The sequence below is a fragment of the Macrotis lagotis genome, chromosome X, assembly GCF_037893015.1.
Source record: "Macrotis lagotis isolate mMagLag1 chromosome X, bilby.v1.9.chrom.fasta, whole genome shotgun sequence".
In the NCBI taxonomy this organism is placed as follows: Eukaryota; Metazoa; Chordata; class Mammalia; order Peramelemorphia; family Peramelidae; genus Macrotis; species Macrotis lagotis.
Genome location: NC_133666.1, coordinates 157,014,378 through 157,035,470, shown reverse-complemented (window position 1 = coordinate 157,035,470; position 21,093 = coordinate 157,014,378). Strand labels below are relative to the sequence as shown.

General features: G+C 35.8%; 1 protein-coding gene across 2 annotated transcripts; it reads right to left on the bottom strand.

The window, feature by feature from the left end:
* Positions 1-2,181: 2,181 nt before the first annotated feature.
* On the bottom strand, positions 2,182-14,048 carry LOX (lysyl oxidase). 2 transcript variants are annotated; one of them, XM_074204687.1, is made up of 7 exons: positions 13,745-14,048; positions 12,863-13,645; positions 12,331-12,439; positions 10,133-10,270; positions 7,211-7,367; positions 4,971-5,066; positions 2,182-4,647 (listed from the first exon to the last, which is right to left on the bottom strand). In XM_074204687.1, the coding sequence occupies exons 2-7, from the start codon at positions 13,602-13,604 to the stop codon at positions 4,528-4,530; spliced, it is 1,362 nt and encodes a 453-aa protein (XP_074060788.1). In that variant the 5' UTR covers positions 13,605-13,645; positions 13,745-14,048; the 3' UTR covers positions 2,182-4,527. The 2 variants fall into 2 exon arrangements, with proteins under 2 accessions (XP_074060788.1, XP_074060787.1); XM_074204686.1 differs by having other exon boundaries at positions 13,814-14,048.
* Between the last annotated feature and the right edge of the window lie 7,045 nt (positions 14,049-21,093).

Sequence of the window (21,093 nt, the reverse complement as noted above, 5' to 3'; positions counted from 1 at the left end):
AGTGTATGGAGAAAAGACCTAGATTTGGACATATAGGAATATATATATATATATATATATATATATATATATATATATATATATATATATATTTAAATCTTAACTTTGGGTAAATCACTTAACCTCTCCAGTCCCAATTTCAATATTTGTAAAATTATATTTTAGTTATGGTTTTTATATATGAAAATGGAGCTATGATCTCATTGAAATTGACTAGATTCTCACAGCTCCTTTCAGCTCTAAATCATATGCTTTTAATGAAAAGATATGTATCTTTAGATGCCAGTCTGGCTCAGTAATAATATAACAGTAGTTCAAAAAAAGTGTTTTAAGATCAACTCTACTAGAAAAGTTCATAACTAAAGAAATAATTCCATAGCCCAGATACACATTCTTCAAAAACTTTGTGACTATTTCAAATGCCACAGTATACTCTTAAATATTGGTTCATATTTGCATTTGGAGGGCATGATACATACTGTAAACTATGTATTCACTTATGATAGGACCTTTTAAAGGGCCATGTGTATGTGTTTAATAATTATTGATGATTGTACCTCTTTCATAAACCATGAAGATGTCAGTTCACTTTTTATATGACATTTTGTAGAAATATTTAAAAGTATATCCTAATTTAGAATTTTTGTCTTGTTTAATTTATGATAATTATTCCTTAAGCACCACTTTAAAATAGTTTTATTTCAAGTGTAGACAACTCATACTGCATCTTCTGCTTTTCAGGAAAAGCAGAAGCTATCCAAATTCTTTTGTGGCAAATTATTTCACAGTTTAAAAGTAATATCACAGCTGTCTTATTATACAGTACAGCCTGTCATTTTACAGAACATATCCTTCTCTTCTATCCCCTTCTTATGCCAATAATTAATTCCATATACTAATTTGGGCTTAAATTTTCAAAAAAATATTCATGATTAATTCCTTACTGATCTTATTTGATGATGTCTTATTTCACAAACTTAGTTATTCATATATCCTGTATAATATTTGAAATATTTTAATCTTAATTTTATGCTCTAATGGACCTGTGATCTTACTGATATGAATAATCTCTTCAACAATAAAATATGCTAATGATTATCATGTATAAAAAATGTCAAGTATGAAAGGTAAAAAATATATTGGGGACAATAAAGGTGTTTTCCATTCATTTAAAAAAGATGTTTGGTATGCAGTAATACTTAGGGCTACCTACTTTTTTTGTTCCTAAAGAGATGTTAAGTATTGATAATACTTCATTTAAATCTCTAATATTTTGAAAATTACTCATGTTGAAAGAGTTGTATCTTACTTGAGTGGTAGCCTATTCACACTGTCCCTTGACTTGTAATTTTAAGAATGAAATTTTGAAGATCTCTAGCCATAGATTAGGTCAAAGAGACAGACAAGGTGGCTTAAAAAAATATTAGACTTGGATTGTGTGGTTTAATTCCGTAGTTCTTTTGAAAAACTAAACCTGATTTGTGTCACATTGAGCTATGTATTTGGAAGAAAGAAAAGGATTTATCTACTAATGTTAAAAATGTAAACATAAAATTTTATATAGGAATGTAACTATCTTAATACATACACTGACATTTCTCTGCTATATATTAATATTTCTTGAAATCAATAATGTGTATTCTTTCCTCAGCACCAATATTTCCATATTTCTTTGCAGGAGTAATGATAGGATTAACATTTCAAATTAATTTTTGCTATTATTTACAAATTGGTCATTATTATATTTTGTGGTAATTTAGCAAATGTTTGTGCACAAAACAGTTTCAGCTTATTCAGTGATAGCTCAATGAAACAAATACTTTGCTGGCTTGCGCTCTCAATTGCCAGTGCATTGCAAGGCAAGTTTCTTTGAAATAACAAATGATCTTAACTGTGGGATTTGAAACATTTCGCACAATTCACAACTATATCATAAGTATAAATGAAAATATTTTCAATTTCAAATTCAAATGTTTTGTTGTTAAGCAGTCCAAATGATAATTCCATTTGTGTTCTCTGTGCTCTTTCCCAAACATTTACATCCTACTGAAGTTAATCTAGGTTGCTTTTCTTTTCTTTCTTTTTTTTTTTCAGTTCAAAACATCAGGCACTGGTTCATCCATTATTTTTTTATTTTACTTTTTTTTTTGTCTCTTAGTACCTAAATTAAAAAAGAGAGAGAGAGGGAGAAAAGAAAAGTTGGTATACATGGTACAGTCCACAGAAATTTAACAATCACTAAAATTTTCCTATTCTTCCCTTCCTGACTTTAGGCATAGGATATGGAAGCAAGTTACTTCTTCCAAGTAACAAAACTATAAACATAAGGTGCCTCGTAAATGATCATGAATGATTAAGAAAACTGGTTTTTTGTCTGATGAGTGCAATTTCAACCTTTAAATATTAAAACCTATAAAAATGAATAGTGCATAGAGTCCTGGGCCTGAAACCAGGAAGATTCTTCTTCATGTGTTCAAATCCAGCATCAGACACTTACTATGTGACTCTGGCAAATCACTTCTCCCTGTTTACCCCAGTTTCCTCAGCTATAAAATGAGCTAGAGAAGAAAATGGCGAAAAACTCCAGTATCTTTGCAAAAAAAAAAATCCCAAAAAAGGGTAACAATGATTTGAATATAACTGAAAAATTAATAAACAACTAAAAAAGGAAAATTGGCAGTCTTGAGTAGACATTCACACTGTAAAATGTAAAGAATCACAATTCTGTCAATAATTATGATTGCACCATAAAAGACTGCAAAATTTTACAATCACACTGGTAAATTAATTATTGTTATAAATAAAAGGTATATTGAAAGTCAGTCATGAGTTGAATATGTGAAATAATAATGCCAATGAATCCAGATTGTAAGATTAATTTTCTAACAGTAAATTTTATGCAGGGATGAGAAATTAACATTGAATAATAGAATTTTAGACCAAGAAGGTTTGTTGGGGTCCTCTATTCCAATGACCTCCTTTTATTCATGAGAGATAGCCTGATGAGAGATAGCTGACCTTGGAGTCAGAAGAGCCTCACTTCAAGGCCCCCCAACTGGTACATATGATCAAAGAGGTTTCCTCTACCAATGAAATCACAATACAGACCAAAAATAAATACTGCTTTATCCCTCTTTTAGTTCATATATACTGTGCAGAAGTTTTAAAAAATTATTTCAGATTAAAATATCACAATATTAGGGTTTCATTTTTTTCCAGACACAAATTGCCAACCAGCATGGTCTAATGGTTATAAATCCTGAGTAAATACTAAAAATATCTCCTTAAATGTTCATTTCATTTATTAAATTTTGGCAATTGTTCTCTCAAAAAAGTCACCCACAAAAGTCGTATCTAGGGATGAGAATTGAATATAGAATAATAACATTTTAGATTAGAAAGGGACTTAGTGATTTTTCTAGTTTGGTCCATATCCTCATTTTATACTTGAGGAAATTGAAACACAAAAATATTGTGATTTGCCCCAAATCACATATTTAAATAAGCTTCTATACAAGTTAAATTTTGCCAAATTTTTTACATGGAAAGTTCCATTTGTGTATAATCACTAGCCCTCTGACCCTGGACAAGTCACTCAAACTCTATTTCTCTCAGTTTCTTAATCTGTAAAGTGGGGAATAATAATAATAATAATAATAATTATTATTATTATTATCTCCATGGTTGTTGTGATGATTAAATGAGATAATAATTGTAAATTGTATGGACAATAGAAAGCATTTTATAAATGTTAGCTAGTAATTGGAGGAGGAGGAGGAGGAAGAGTAGATATCATTATAGAAAAATACATCTAATATGTCTAAGATATAAGATACCAACATTTAGCCACATTTATTATTTTCATTAAAGAAAACCTCAGCTTAATGCTATTTTCGTGGGTATCAATCAAGAGTTAGCAGAACAGAATTAGCATCTATTCCAATTTCTATGAAATGGTTCGTCTGTTGCTACTGCTCCACTAAACCAAGTTAATTAATAATAGCATAAACTCTATGGACTGTTGTCTAGAATTCTCTAAGTTAGAAATCCTTGTACCTGGCAATAGATATTTTGCCAATATATATGACACAGAGGCAGTAGAAGACCTTTTGGGTGTCTTCTTGAGTTATAGTTAATATAATTCAGTTACTAAAATGTAAGTTACATTATTTGGAAGATATGGTAAGTAGGAGATCCTTGAATTTATTTAACAAGAACCTCATTCTACAATGATATGTGATAACAGATTCTATATTTTGTAACACCTGTGACCATAGTATCCAATAATGTGGTTTTAAGCAGAGAAACAAGAACTCTTTGCACCATTTTGCATAGTCACCCTATCAGTACAAAAAGGATAGAAATTAATTAAATACTAATCTTGACTCAATATTTTCTGTCCTCACAGTTTAAGAGAGAATTTAGGGACATGGAAATACTCTCATGATGAGTTAAACTATTAGTAAATGTCATGATAGACAAGGGAATTACCCTATTTGTGAAGAAAAATTAAAAAAGACAAGGAACTTACGGTGAAATTGTACAACCAGAGGCATATGCATGATGTCCTGTGTATCGAATATCACAGCGTACAATATTGTTTGAGTAATCAGACTCAGGCACCAAATAACTGGGATTTACACTGACCTAATAGAAACAGATAATATATATTTATTTATTAGATGCACTACTATACACTAGTCAACTGTTCTTTGTTTCTATGTAGGCTTGAAGAAAAGGAAAGAGTCTTTAAAGCCCAAGCAGCTTATGTGAGATGAGTTTGTTAAGCTTTGACTGTTTTACAAAGAATGACTATTACAAACAAAATGAATCCTCATCTGTCTAAGTTGGTTTAGGTGTGGTCTCAAAGGACTTCTCTAAACTTTATCGAGTCCTGTGATGATTTATTATCTGACTCCATAGATGTTCACAGAGGCTTGCAATCTAAATATATTTTCAGATCTCATTACCTTCAAAATGTAGTTTCCAGGCTTTACATCTGTAATATCAATCCACTGACAATCTATATCAGCATTATAGGTATCGTAACACCCTGGACTCAGTCCCTAAAAAAATGAGAATAAATTGTGGATAGAGTAGTCAAAGATATAATCATAAGATACATAATATCATAGTAATAGAATTTTTTTGGCAGTCTAAATCTCAGTAAGTAAAACTCTGACACCGAACCAAGTTTATATTATTGTTCCAATGTGAAGAAAAAAAGTGAAAGTGCACACAACTTAGACCTCTGACATTTCCCAGTTAAAAAGAAAAGGCTAAGATGAACATATCTCATCTGGTTTCTCAAATAGTTTCATAAATTGACCAAGACAGTTACAATGTAAAATGATAAAAACAAATTCACTCAAAAGATTCATAAATGCAACTAATCACTAAAATAAAATTGTTTGATGGTAAGCCTCTCTGTTGGGTACAATGTTTGTGAAGGGAATGACAACAGACTATGGCCAGATTATTATCATGTGATGGCACAGAGTGACGCTCATCAGCAGAGAATGAAGGGATTCTATAAATATATCTTAATGTTTGTCCTTCATTCTGGAAGAAGACCATGACATCAGGGAGTTGATGCCATTACAAGCACATGAATTGGATTTGAGTGAGAAGGGGCTCTGCTAAGTCACCAGCCTCACTTTCTCCTCCAGAGTCATCTAAATCCAATGGCCAGATATGAATTAGGACAACTAGAAATGGCCTTGTTTGAGAAGCAAACAGGGTTAAGTGCCATAAACAAGGTCACACAGCTAGTAAATGTCTGAGGCTGGATTCGAACTCCTATCCTGACTCCAAGGCTAGTGCTCTATCCACTGCAGCATCTAGCAAGGCCTTCAGATTAGTTATAAGCTTGTATGGATACAAGCCATGGAGGGTTCTTTTTGAATAAAATGACTGTGCAAACTCATGGGACAAAACAAGAGAACCAAAAACAGTCCCAGGCTCTACAGAAGTCACAGTTAGATGTCACCTGAAGGCCAATGTAGGATGAATTCCCAGTCACCTTTTATTCATCTGTAACAACACCTTTCAATGAAAAAAATACATAATAAAGACATGCTAGCATATATAAACTGTGTATAGATATGCATCTTATTGTTCTGGGAAAGAAATGTTGGTACAACAATACTTGAACTTTAATATACATTCTTTCTCTTTATTTGCTGTGATGTTGTGAGTTCAGAAAACGATATAACCCTAAGAAGTTTCCTTCTCTAGCACATAGATTTATTTTGCAAGATCCCAGCTGCTGATCAGCTTTGGACTGGATTATGTTGATTTACATTTTTTCCTGCCAAAATTCAGGCTGGAGTGAAATTATATTGTCCACTTACAAATTGGGGCTCCTTATGGAAACATTGACACAGCTTTAACTATGGAAGCACACATTTTCCAACTATAAAACATATGTAAACTGCTTAATTCAGCACTATTTTTAAAAATCATTCCCAGATCTCTGCATCTGACATCAATTATCTTTTGAAATTTCAAATGTGTACACATGAATTCATGGGATAGTAACTATACCCTTCTCTTCTTGGATGTATCATTGAAAGGCAGACTTTTTAGGAAAGAACCTTAAAAGGAGATTGCTTTCCTTTTTTCTATTCAGTTACTATTCTGAACCATCATCATATCCTTGTAATAATGTATTAGCAAGATGAAGGGCATAAGTGGTTTTAAATAAACATGCAAGGTTTGGATGACATTTAAGTCACTTAGCAAGTTGGCTAAAAATATAGAAAAAAATGTCTCCATACCAAACCATTTTACCCATCTTTTCAAGAAACTGTATTAAAAAACTATACTACCTTTGCAGTTCTAATTCTATGTGAGGTAGCTCTTATAAAAGATAAGGATAATATATACAAACAGATACATACAGAAACACAAAGAGGAAATGGAAATGAATGAATTTGTTCTCTCTTTTTCTGTCTGTCTCTCCATAGCAATAAAGGAAATGAGTATTTTACTATATATTAAGTGTTTGTATGTATTATGTATATATATATATGTATATATGTATATATATATATATACATATATATTAAGAGCAAGTCCATTCATTTCCATTTCCCATGTACTTTTTACTTTGACAAGATGTCATTAAATGAAACAACACAGAAGAAAAATTGCAGGAATTAAAAGAGTATGTCTTTTCACTCTGAAATCTGTTGAAATAACAACTTACTTGTGTGTGTGCAGTACAGGCATATCTTCTATAGTATCCATAATCACAGGAAGTATCCTCAAGGCAAAAACTTGCTTTATGGCCTTCAGCTACTCTCCTCTGAGTGCTGGCATCAAGTAAGTCATAGTGGCTGAATTCATCCATACTGTGGTAATGTCTGGCAGTCCATTCAACAAAGACATATTATTTAATTAAAAACTGGAATATACATAAAACTTCATTCATAGCAAACCAATGTCATGAAACATCTGTCTCCTATAAGACCTCATTCATTAGAACAAAATCTCTTTTCACATGAAAATTGTGATTATATTTTTTTAAGAATGAAAAATTATACTAGATTTATTTCTTCTTCCACCTATAAAGACAACCATTTGGGAAAATGAATGTTAATACTTTTACTTCTGGAAGAAGGTTTATAATTCTGGTTAATATTTTTTTTCTATTACATAATGATTTTTGATAATAAAGAAGTTCACTTTTAATTTTTAATTATTTAATTATTTGTTCACTTTTAAGTAGAGTGGCTGATACTTGATCTATGGAATAGGTTTATAAATTCAGATATAGAAGAGAGATCACTTAACCTAATGGCCTCCTTTTCAAATAGGGAAATTGGGCCAGAAAGATGACATTACTTTCACAAAGTCACTGAGATAGGAAACAGCACAGCTTGTGTTTTGAATCCAGATCTACTGCCTTCAAACCCAGTAGTTCTTCCATTATACCGTCTGTCTGCTACTGTCTTTCTTTCAAGGAACAATGGTTAATATTTACTTTTTTTTTCTAGGCAATGGGGTTAAGTGACTTGCCCAAGGCCACACAGCTAGGTAATGATTAAGTGTCTGAGGCCGGATTTGAACTCAGGTACTCCTGACTCCAGGTGCTCTATCCACTGCTCCACCTAGCTGCCCCAATATTTACTTTTTGACAAGAATGTTGGGGACAGTTAAAAGCTCTGTAGCTAAACTTACTAGTATTTGATTATCTACAATAGAGGTTATAATTCCTAAACTGGCAGAAAAGAGAATGATTCTAAGCCATCAACTATCACCAGGCTAAGCAGGATCTCTTGCAAGTGATCTGAAAAGTAGAAATAAAAATTTTATATTACCCCTTTTACTAGTATTTAAACAAAGAGTTAGATAAGGAATCTACCCAATGTTTTTCTTATTGCTATCATCACCCTAAAAATAAATACATTCTCACATTACAGGAATAGAAATCAGGTTGACTTTGACAAATTAAAGGAGTAGTCATTTAAAATGGTAATCAGGTTCAAATAGGGATAGCTGGAAGGGAGAACAAAGAAAACATGCTCAGGAAAACAAAAATCAGGAATAAATGATCACAATGGCATCCAAAACAGATTGGTTATCCAAGTGACCCACAAAGTAAGCACAATCTGGGCTACATGGTAATGACTAGGTAACCTCAAGAAACTGTAAGGCAATCTTCCTTTTTTTCGGTTCATATTTGGCTTCAAATTCAAGCAAAAAGAATTCTAATTTAGATAAATAGAAGATATGGCAATATCTGCAAGTTTAAAATTGGAAGAATGACATGATTTGATTTGGCATCACAGCATACTATTGTTTTTTGCTCTCCTGGAAATAATTTTATGAAATTAAGGTGACTAAAAAAAGGTTTACAAAATGTGTATACATTTTTTTTTGGTTCAGATTTGTGATATAGAGAACTCTCAGTGTGGAAATTCTAGCTAGGCTGGTCTCAGCAAAAGTTCTGCAACTTAAAGTTTTAGAAAGCTGCCTGGGTCTTGTATCAAACAAATGACTTGTGTGTAGTCAGTCAAATAAATAGATAAATATATATGTATAGATCTATATAAGTATATATGCATTCATACATGCATATATAGAAAATAAAAACATATAGGTATGTCTGCATACATATGTAGTATATATCTCTTTATTTGAGGAAGGATAAAGAAGTCCTTTAAAATTTAAAGTCTTCTTGAGTACAAGGCCAACTCTATCCACTATTCCATCTTGGCTATTTATGAGTATTTTATTGAAAGGAAAAAAAGAAAAAATGTTTTATCTTTCATTAGTATTAAAATACAGCATAACAGCTTTATGATAGATATTCAATGCCCATCTTGCTATAGTAGGGAAAGGAGAAGGAGAAGAAGGGAGGGAATCAATTTTTTGGAATAAATTTGGTATCTACTCTTTCCATTAAAAAAGTTGAGCTTTATTGTAACTTTCCAACTAATTAAGAAGCCTTTGAACAAGATATTAAGCACCTTCCTTCACTCTCAAGTATGCATAGAACATAAAGATTATTTGTTGAGAAATTCTGGGTGAAAGTAATAGAATAATCATTCCTAGACTTTCAAAATTTAGATTGGCTAGAATCTATTTGGTATAGTTTTGTTGCAGTCCTTTTAGAGGACAAGATTAAGCAAACTTTCAAGATCTCTTCTAATTCTTTATCTAATTTATATTGCCCTTTAAGGAATATTAACAATTATATTTTATATAAAATTATATATGTATATAACTATATAAAATTATAAGTTATAATGCAATGCTAAATCTCCAAAGTTAGGTTTCAAAGAATATCATACTCACATAGTCTCATCTTCAACAGAAATGTCCTTTCCTCTACCTGTGTTATTTTGGAAAGAGAACTCCTTTCTAGTGGACAGGACTTAATACTTTCAAGTCATTCTAATGTTCAGTTTCAAGTATTATCAAGTAATTTAAAGGCTGTAATATTTAGACAAAGCATATTACCTCATTTTTCTTTTTTTTCCAAATGACATGAGAAGTGACTAATAACTACACTTAGAAAGCAACAACCCCATTGTATTCAAAAATTGAAGACTATCCAACATAGCAAGTGCCAAGTGAAAAACAGAAAGATTTAAGAATACTATACAATGATGAACACACTCACTGGTGACAACTGTGCCACTCCCATGAATATCTTGGTCGACTTGGTAAAAAGTCTGACGTCCCTTGGTTTTTCACCCGTTGAGGAAATCTTAGCAGCACTCGGTTATCATAATCTCTGACATCTGATCTGTATGCTGAACTGTAGTTGTGGAAAAAGATAGTCATAATATAGCTACAGTGACTTTCTGCTCACCCCTCTCCCTACCCTGTTCACAGTGGAAATAAATATATGACACTTAAAAACCAATTGGTTAAAAGAGCAATGATTACCACCATCACCCCCAATTTTGTGTGAAATCTATAGTCAATTCAAAGAGAATAACATTAATGAATGAAGTTTAGGCAAGAAATTGTCACAAACCACAAGCAAGAGAGGAATCTGTCTTAGTATGTTTCAGGGAACTCTCTCCACCAGTGCAGATCTAGATGGTTATACCTCTTGTGATTTAGTAGATAAGTCTTAGGATATTATCCAAGGCAAATAGAGGGCCACACATCTGGTAAGAGTCAAAAGTCAGGATTCAAATCCCATATTTCCTGATACTGTCTATTAGTAACCCATGCTATTTCTCAGTATTGGATAAATAAATGCTTAATAAAGACTTCCATTTATGCGAAGCTTTCCTGTTTATGAAACAATTACCTCAAGAACTCAGTGAAGTAGGTAGGATAAATATAATATTGGGGCTCAGAGAAGTTAAATTCTTTCCAGAGGTTACAAAGCTAGCAAGTGTCAGATCTAGGACCTGTGAAGTTCTGTTCTAAGTCTCTATGTCATTAAAATAAAGCTAGTTAATCAAATACATGCTATTTAAATCTATTCAATCCATAAAAGAGAATTACAGCTTCACAATATTGTAAAAGACTGCTGGAAGGTCATCTCTTTGTTTTTCTTCCCTTCCTTTGGTAGAAGCAAAAAGTACCAGCAGAAAGACCAAAAATCAGTCAAATCAAAAGCATAAACATAAGGGGGAGGCATGGGACTCAGCACCCTCAAATACTTATGACTATCATGAGTAATAAATAGAAAGGCAGTGTGTTGCAATTGATAGAAAAATTTCCTCCAGTCTGAAGGACTAGGGTTTATGTAGGGTTTATAGACACTGGCTGTGGGATCCTAGAAAAGTCACAATCTGGGGTCTTTGCTGCATTGCTAGAGAAAGTTCCTCTTGAGGACTCCCCTTTATTTGTGTAATTAAAATTAGAGGTTCAGTAAAAAAAGACTGTGGGATATGTATCATAACTAAAAGATTTATTTTTTTATGTGCAAATGTTTTCCAAGTTTAATTTAATTTCTATTCTTTTTTTTCCAAAATACAAAAAGAACGGTTGCACTATGCTGGTTTTAAAAAACAGATTTTTAGACTGTTAAGGCTTGCCCTACTTTATAGAGTTATAATTCCAAATACATTTTTTAGTTAGTCTTGGAGTATGTTACCATTCTCTGAAATGCCAAGGAATTTCTTCTCAATGTTAACTTTTTTTTTTTTGGTGGCACCTTCCAAAGCATCTTGGGCTCCCTCTATTGACTGTTCAGCATCAAAACCTAAAAAATCCTATTCTCTAAGGGTCCTTATTTTAAAGCTGATGAAAAAGCAAAGTTTCAAGGCTTGTTGAAGTAAAACCAGAATATGTTAATTACAGCTACTACCAAAAGAGAAAAAAACAACTTTTGCCAAGTGAATGAGACCACAGTAGCAAACATACTTTTCAATCTTCTAAGAGGTCATTAACATGCTCTATAATTATGTTTTGAGATTTTTTTTTGGAGGGTCAAATTACAGATGTGTTATTCAATTTTCCTGAGAATGTCTGTTTCCCATGGTAGTGTGTGGGCTCTTTTATCAGATCAAGTACACTTTCTTTTTCTTTAATCATGTCAACAAGACCCCATTGCTTTTGAAATCTGAACATAAGCCTGGGACTCCAAAGATTCAGTTACAAGTAAACAGAGACTGTCTTAATCCAAGCCACACTTTTCCTCTTCTGCACAACAGTTGAAGAGATCATGAGCAAGGGCCCATAAAAAAGAACTCTCTTCCACCTCATCATCCCCAGCTCGTTCTGTTTGTCCTCTTCGCTTCCTATAGCCCACTTCTCCAGGACTTCCAGCTGCCACAGTCAGGACACCGGGAGGAGAAGGAGCTTCAGAGAGGAAGAGCGCCTGCATTAGGTTAAGGAGAAGACCCCGGCCCCTACCTGGCAAGACAGTTTTCCTCCGCAGCACATCTCAAGTTGTACATGGACATCCTCTGCACGTACGTGGACGCCTGAATGTAGTAGGGATCTGGCACCAGGTCAGGGAGACCTGCAAGGCGGCCAAGAATAATCAGAAATCCACCTCCACCACCACCTTGAAACCTTGTTACTAACTCTGGCTTCCTGTCTGGTCTCACTAATCATTCTTTTCTCCAAACGTTTCTTTTCCGAATTGGGTCCTTTCCCCTAACACGCCCTTCTTGTATAGAGACTAGGTAGAAGGAAGGGTGGAGGCCAGAGAAAAGACAAAATAATAGGGCAGATTTTTGCAAGTGATTATGTGGCAGGCTTTTTGTGAGGGTCAGGGAGATTTATTGGGACGGGACGGGTGTGGTGCTTTGGCTGAATGGGGTCTTTGGGCTTCCTGGGAGGAGAGCAGTGGGGTTTGTTTTTTAATTGCGGGGGGAGGGCGGGAGGGGGGAGATGCCTCCAACTTTTTTTGCACGTCGGACCCTTTGTGACTGTCACTTACCATACTGGAAGTATCCAGTCCCATAACCGGGTCTGTTCCTGCTTCCCGGGCGGGGTCTCTCATAGGTGTCATAGTAGTTGTAATAGGGGTTGTCGTCGGAGTACTTGTAGGGATTGTAGGGGTCGTCGCCCACCATGCCATCCACGCGGCTGGGAGCCCTGAGGCTGCTTAGGGTGGGGCGGCTGGCCCCGGGGGTCCGGTCGCGCCCCCTCTCGGGGGCCTCGGAGCTGGAGCCCCGCGCCCGGGCCCTGGGGCTGCCGCCGCCGCTGGGAGCCGCGGCCGCAGCGGGGGAGGCGGACGCCGGCGGCCCTCCGGGGTGCCCCGGCCCGGACGGCGGATACCCCGCCTGGAACCAGTGCCGCGCCGCCGGCTGCGCGCCGCCCCGGGAGCCGCCGTGGAGAGGCGGCGGCCGAGAGCGCGGGGAGCTGCCGTTGTTCCTGAGCAGCAGCACCGGCGTCTGCGGCAGCGAGGAGGACGCCGAGGAGGAGGAGGAGGAGGAGGAGGAGGAGGAGGAGGAGGGGGAGCGGGCGGCCGGCTGCCTGCGGCGCCCCGGCTGGTACTCGGAGCCCAGGCTCAGCAGGCTGAACACCTGCCCGTTGTTCTCCCACTGGATCTTCTGCCTCCACGCGGCCGGGGGAGCGGGGTCCCGTCGGGGCTGCTGGCCGGCCGCTTGCCACAAGCAGCCCAGGTGGACGCACAGATGCAGGCGAGCCAGGAGAACGGCGGGCCCGGGGAAGCGCATCTCTCCTCTCTCCGGAATCTCCACAGACACCAAAGGCGTTCCTTAAAGGAAGAAAAACAGGGAGCGGGGGGAAATCACTTGTGGGGGCGATCACTTGTGAGGGATGGAAAACCCGTCTCCCGACGTCTGTCAATAACTACCTAGGAGCGTCCAGAAGAGTGTAGACTTGCAAAAAAAAAAAATAAGACGACGCGGATGGGGCGTCTTACCCGTTGCCCCCCTTTCCCGGGGTTTATAGAAGAATGATGGGGAGAAGAGCTGGAGCAAGAGCGAGCGGGCAGCCTCTCATCCTCGTCGTCCTGCTTTTGCTGGTGTCTGGAGTGAAAGGAGGAGGAGGGATGAGAGATTTTAAACTTTCTGGCACATTTGCAAAGTTACACAAGCCTTTCTTGGCAGGGCTGCTCCTATGCTATTTGTTCACGTAATGCGATTGGAAACGTGCAAGTCTGACAGTTCCTCACATCTGCCCCCTCCCTTCGAACCGCCTCCCCCCAAGACACGTTGCACAGAGAGGTTTCTTTAAGGGGAAAGAACAAAAAAAAAAGAATGGAAAAAAAAAAGAATACAGATCCAGAGAGAGACACACGCGACCCACATCTTAATCTTGGGCGAACATGCAGGAATTTCAACGGACTCAGACACACTCAAGCAGCCAGACCATGCGACTCTGCCAAAGTATGCAGAGGGAAAAATGCTATTAGGTCATCAAACACAGGAAAGACTGGAAAGGGGGAGGTAGGAAAGCTTAGACTTGACGGGAGTGGAGGGAACATGTTTTGGGGAAAATTATTCTGGTTAAGAATTCCCTGTTCAGGAGGGGGAACAAAGCATATTTCCCAATACATTCGCAGTTATGGGAAATCCTCTCATCCTGTAAACTGAGCTATCAAATTTTGTTTTCCTATGTGTAGGTAATATGAGAAATGGGTTACAAATTCATCTCCTGCAGTGAAATTTTTTAAGTGAAATTTCACATGGGAGAAGGGCACTTGACTCTGAAGTCCAAAACCAGAATAAATAAACCCATCTCACTGTTTCAAAAACTAAACCCAGAAGTCTACTTTTATGGGAATGTGAAAAATTATCTTTGATCTTGACAGTGCATCTTAAGGAAGGGGCTGTTTAAGATTGTTCAGAATTAGATTGCAAATAAACATCTGAACTGAGATTTCTTCCTCCCACCCCCCCCCCAATCCCTCCCACAAGGTGAGAAGGGTTTTGTTTTGTTTTATTTCTATCACCATTTGCTAAATGTTCAATGCCACTAGTGTATCAATCACAAATAAAAGGAGACACCAGGATTCTGTCTGAAAAGCCTCCATACCAAATGGGCTTTTCCTGAGAACTAGGGAGTGTCCTTAGAGGGAAGGAGAATGGGAAGAAGAATCAGCAATTCTGACTGGAATAAGTTGGCAAATGGAGTATGGCTGCTCACTTCTATATTTTAGCAATACTGGAAACTTTTCAAAAGAAAATTGACACTAACAGGGATTACTTGAATTTATAAAAATAAGATTTTAACAATAACTCATTTTTTTATCACGCATTCATTTCTGACTAAATCCCAATTCTGTCCTCTTTCTAGTGAGCTATCGCTCTCTTTTTTAAAACAAAGCTTTTATTTTATTTTTTCCAATTCCAATTTTTCCATGCAGTTAGTTTTCAACATTCATCCCTTTGCAAGCTTTTGAGTTGCACATTTTTCTCCCACCCTCCCTTTCCTCTCCCCTCTCCCTGGGTGACTTTTATTATAGGTGGTACATGTACAGTCAGATTTAACATATTTCCACAGTAATCTTGTTATGAAAGAATGGAACTGGGGGGGGGGAATCATGAGAGAGAAACAACATAAAAGAAGCTTTAAAAAGTAAATATAATTTACTTTGCTCTACATTCAGACTGCATAGTTTATTCTCTGTATGTGGATGGCTTTTTCCATAAAAGGTCTCTCAGGATTGTCCTTGATAACTGAACAGCTGAGAGGAACTGCATCCATCATGGTTAACCATCTCACAATGTTGCTGTTAATGTGTACAATGTTCTCCTGGTTGTGCTCATTTCACTCAGCATCAGTTCATGTAAGTCTTTCCAGGCTTTTCTGTAGTCTGGCTGCTCATGATTTCTTACAGAACAATAGTACTCCATAACATTCATATACCATAGTTTGTTTAGCTATTTCCCAATTGCCAGGCATTAATTCATTTTCCAATTCTTTACCAGTACAAAAAGAGCTCCTATAAATGTTTTTATACATATGGGTCATTCCTCCCTTTTTTATGATCTCTGGGATATAGACTTAGTAGTGATATTACTGTATAAAAGGGAATGAACAGTTTTATTACTCTTTGGGTATAGTTCCAAATTGGTGAGATCTCATAACAAAGATTTTAAAAAAGAAAGAGGAGAAAATTTAAAAAAAAAAGCAAAATAGAGAAATAATTTTCCATTTCAAAGGTGGGAAGTATGTTTTCTTAATTTTTCTGGGACCAGTCTAGGTCACTGTCATTCCACTCCCTTAAGGGTTTTTTGGATGTTGTTTTTTCCACTTATATCTTAAAGACTAAGCTAGTTTCCCCCTCCCTCCCTGTAAAAAGTAATGAAACCATCCTCCATAATTAATTGATCCAACATGCAATTTCTCCAAGTATCACATGGCTTCCTGGTCACATAAGTAAGAAAATAAAAAACAGTCCTTGGGCTTCATACATACATCCTGAAGGTGGCCATGAAAACTATGGAATCAAAGAAACTGTGTCCAACTAAGTCAGTGCTTTGTTCTTACTGAACATCTTTTCCATGGCAAAATTCCTTTCATTAAATGACAGATGGTCTACGAAGTCTCATTTTGTTCCAAACCTGAATCATGGATTAGTCTGAGTAAGGCCTGATCTAAAAGAATTTTTATATCATCAGTTATAAGATTTTCCTGGTTCTGCTTATTTCATACCAGTTCATAGAAAGATTTATTTCTTTTTTTGCTTTTTGCAAGGCAATGGGGTTAAGTGACTTGCCCAAGGTCACACAGCTAGGGAATTATTAAGTGTCTGAGGCTGAATTTGAACTCATGTCCTCCTGACTCTAGAGCTAGCCACCCCATATAAGATTTCTAATGCTTTTTTGAATTCTTCAAATTTATTGGTTCCTTATAACATAGTCATATTCTATTACATTTGCATTATAACAATTTATTTCTAGTTAATTGCTACCAAAAAAAGCTGGGTATAAATATTTGGGATCATATTGAGTCTTTTTTTTCTTTCTGTTTTTGACCTTCTTGGGTTATATGCCCAGACATGATGTGGATCTCTGGGGCAAAGAATAGTGACCTAGTGACCTAACCTGAACTTTCAGTAACCTTCTGATTGGTGTCCCTAATTATCCCAATACCCACAGGTACTAAAATGATCTTAGAACACAAATATGACCATACCACTTCCTGCTCAAGAGTCTTCATTGGTTTCCCATTGCCTATAAACAATAATTTTCAGACATTTTAGTGTGTACCTCTATCAGTAAAGAAAAACACAAAGAGACACACACATATATACGTATGTATATATATATATATATATATATATATATATACCTAATACATATACCTAATAAATTATATTTATTACAACTTATATGCATGTAGTACTAAGCTAAAATGTATGTAAAGCTAACAGTAAATAGAAATTTTTAAAAGATGAGATGAAAATCAAAAATTAAGATTGTATGTTATATTAATTAATGGTGCAAACCACCTTTGATCTCTAAAATCAATGTGATAGAATGGTCTTCATTTTTCTAAAAATCCTTGTATATGGTCTGGGGATAGAGAGGACTATAAATGATAATTGTTTGTTAGCCTTTGATTCAATTAATTTAATCATTATAAGCTAGACAAGCTTATATTTATTTTCTTTTTTGTTACATTTTAAGTTCTGAGAAGATCTTTTATACTGTAACATTTTAAGAGACATACAAGACAATAATCAAATAACAGGTCCTTAATAGTTAATATAACAGTTTTTCATTCAGAATAATTTTTCTGTTTATAGGTGTTCCCCATGTGCAATGTAAAAATAACAAGCAAAAGTGAATTGTCTCTAATTTTAACTGTTAAAAATTTTCAATATAATAAATCCACTCCTTTTTCTTTATGTAACTGATTAATGTGTGATATAACTTAATTTCTATACACATATGTATAAATTTACTTGTATTTTTGAATGTATATCAGGAATAGGAAAAAAGCAAGTTGGACTGGCCCCCAAAGTACAAGAAGTAGAGTTATGTAATATAAGATTAGAAAGGTAGGTTAAGGTTAGATTCTGTTGTACATTAATTGCAAAAAAAGAGGGGGCATTTATATTCAATCCTAGAGAAAATAACTGGTGAAATTTATTGAAGTGACATGGTCAGACAAGGATGAACTGAAAAAGGAAGAGGCCAGGCAGAAAGGTCAGTTAGGAGATAAATTGCAAAATTCCAGGAGAGAAGTGATGAGGGCCGCAATTAGAGTAATGACCATATGAACATGACTGAGAAGGAATAGACACAAAACAAACATTTTGAAGATAAAAACCAAATTGGGAACTATTCGATAAGTAGGATGAGTGAAGGTAATTAGTCAAAGTTGAAACAAGAGCTTTTGAACCTGGATGACTGGAAGGATGATGGTGCTCTTGAAAGATGAAAAATTGGAAGGGAATAGTTTTTTGGAGAAAAGATAATGTAATAAGACCTGTGATGCCGATCTCAACCCATTCATGTTGTATGAATGAACAGGTTCAGTCAGTTCATTTGTCCTATCCAAAATGATGAAGGGATAAGAGGTTCTTATTGACTGGTCACTGCTCCAGTGCATCTTTCCAAGTATGCCTTCTACAATTAAAAAAAATAATGGGAGGGTGAATTCTCCTAATGACATAAGCTTAGTGACTCCTGTGAATGCTCAGGTCATGGTTAGGTTTTAGGTGCCCCAGGTGAACAAAACCTGTTCCAGAAAAGGTTAGGGCTGGGGTTTTCTACAACTATATGTGATATCACAGTAGATATGTATTAGAGGGATGACTAGTGAAGGGTAGGTGTAATTAAATGAAGAAAAGTGTTGGGTTCTCATCCTAATATTGGCTATCTTGGGAAAGGTTAGATGTAACCTATATTCCTGCCTACCCGATGGTTAATCACAAAATCCTTGGAGTTATGTGATGGTTACCCATGGAGCTAAAAGCCTCTATTTTGGAGGTCACTACCCTATAAGATAAAAGATACAATCCAGTAAATACATAAAAATACAAAACACAAAAATGCATAAATTACAAAATCTAGTTTGATTCTAGTAGATATTTACTTAGTAGACATTTACTTATTTCCTATTTCATAAACTCACCATTTTATTTCCTATCTGGAATACATTCCCTTTTCACCTTTATCTCTTATCCTTTGCTTCCTTCAAGGATCAACTCATCTCTCCTGATTCCACTAATTATTACTGCTTCCTCTCTTCTCAAACTACTTTGTACTTACTTACTTATATCTATTCTGTGTCCAGAGGTGTTCTGGTAAATGTTTAACACTCAACTAGGGAGGAAGGGAGTGCACCATACACTTTTAAGTTTAATCTGCATTACTAACATATTTTTATTCATTTAAGATAACTTCTTAATTCTAAGAAATCAGCACAACCATAAATCAAGCCCTGGTTTGTACCATTTGACAATTTCTGAGATATAAATACTCACACCGAAAATTTAACAATCTGTTTTTGGCATACTCTATACATGCTTGGTTGTATGCTCTCCAGTAGAACATAATCTTTCTGAGGTCATGTAATTTTTTCTTTTCTTCTATGTTTTCTCCTCCTCCTCCTCCTCCTCCTCCTCTTCTTCTTCTTCTTTTTCTTCTCTCCTCCTCCTTTTTCTTCTCTTCCTTCTATTCTCCCTTATCCTCCTCCTCTTCCTCCTCCTCCTCCTTTTTTTTCCTCCTCTTCTTCCTCCTCTTCATCCTCTCTTATCCTCTTCCATGACATCAATGAACTAAGGCCCTAGGAAATAGTGAGGGATGATGGAGAATCACTGAAACTTGCTTTTTTGATGAATCATTCTTGTTAACTAGGTACTAAATCCAATTGATTTTAAGCAGCTGAAAGTGTGTAAGTACTGTCAGCTCCTTTTAAATTTTGATGCCCTAGGGCAATGGCTCAGTCACTCCTCCATAGTTATGACTTTGATCTTTAGCTTCTGGTAAGAACAGTAATTAGTATCACTTATGACAGCTGGTCTTTGTATTTGTTTTTTGTTTTTTGTTTTGTCAGTTATTGGCATTTGTTCTCTTGGGAAATGGTTGAAATCATGCTGTTTCTTTTTTAATGTGAATTGCAAAATGCTCTGCTATTAATCTTTAAATGATAGAAAGCTGAGATCTTAAAAGGCATCAAAAGTAAGGTTCAAAATATAATAATAGAGGGTTGGCTAGGTGGTGCAGTGGATAGAGCACTGATCCTGTAGTCAGGAGTACCTGAGTTCTAATCGAGCCTCAAACACTTAATAATTACCTAGCTGTGTGGCCTTGGGCAAGCCACTTAACCCCATTGCCTTGCAAAAAAAAAAAAAAAGACAAAATAGAATAGTAGAACTATAAGTGACATGAAAATAATTTAATCCAGCTTTCTTCCTTTCTGTTTTTCAGTTGAGAAACTAAACTGAAGATGAAGTAACTTGCCCACAGTTATTACAGACAGTAAATCTAGCAAATTGAGGGTTAAATCCAAGGGATTCTGAATCTATGTCTTGTACTCTTTCCATATGGTTCTGGGATTAATAGCATTCTATTTTGTTCTTGTTAAATTGCATTTTATCAATTATCACTTATTTTTTCTTCCCAGTGGAAAAATATAAAAACAAAATGTTCTGGAATATGCATAGCCACTTTCATATTGGTCATATCCAAAAATATGTATCTGGGCAGCTAGGTGGCACAGGGGATAGAGCACCCACCCTGGAGTCAGGAGTACCTGAGTTCAAATCCAGTCTCAGACACTTAATAATTACCTAGCTGGGTGGCCTTGGGAAACCCACTTAACCCCATTATCTTACAAAAAAATAAACAAAAATTTGTATCTCATTCTGCATATTTATTACCTTTCTGTCATGCATCCAGGGCCCTCTCCACTTATCCTGATTCATATCTAGCAACTGGACTCAGGTAGCTCCAGAGGAGAAAGTGAGACTGGTGACTTAGCACAGCACCTCCTCACTCAAATCCTTTTTTCATGTGCTTGTCATGACATCACTTCCCTGATGGTCATGGTCTTCTTTGAGAACAAAGGACAAACATCATCAGCATTCTTCATCTTCAGTCCTCTGGAAATGCTTAGCATTGATCAGAGTTTTTACGTCTCTCAGAATTGTTTATTTTTACAATTTTTGTGTTATAGTATAAATTATATTCCTTGTTTTTTTTTTCTCCACTTAACTTTGCATCAATAATACAAGGCTTCTCA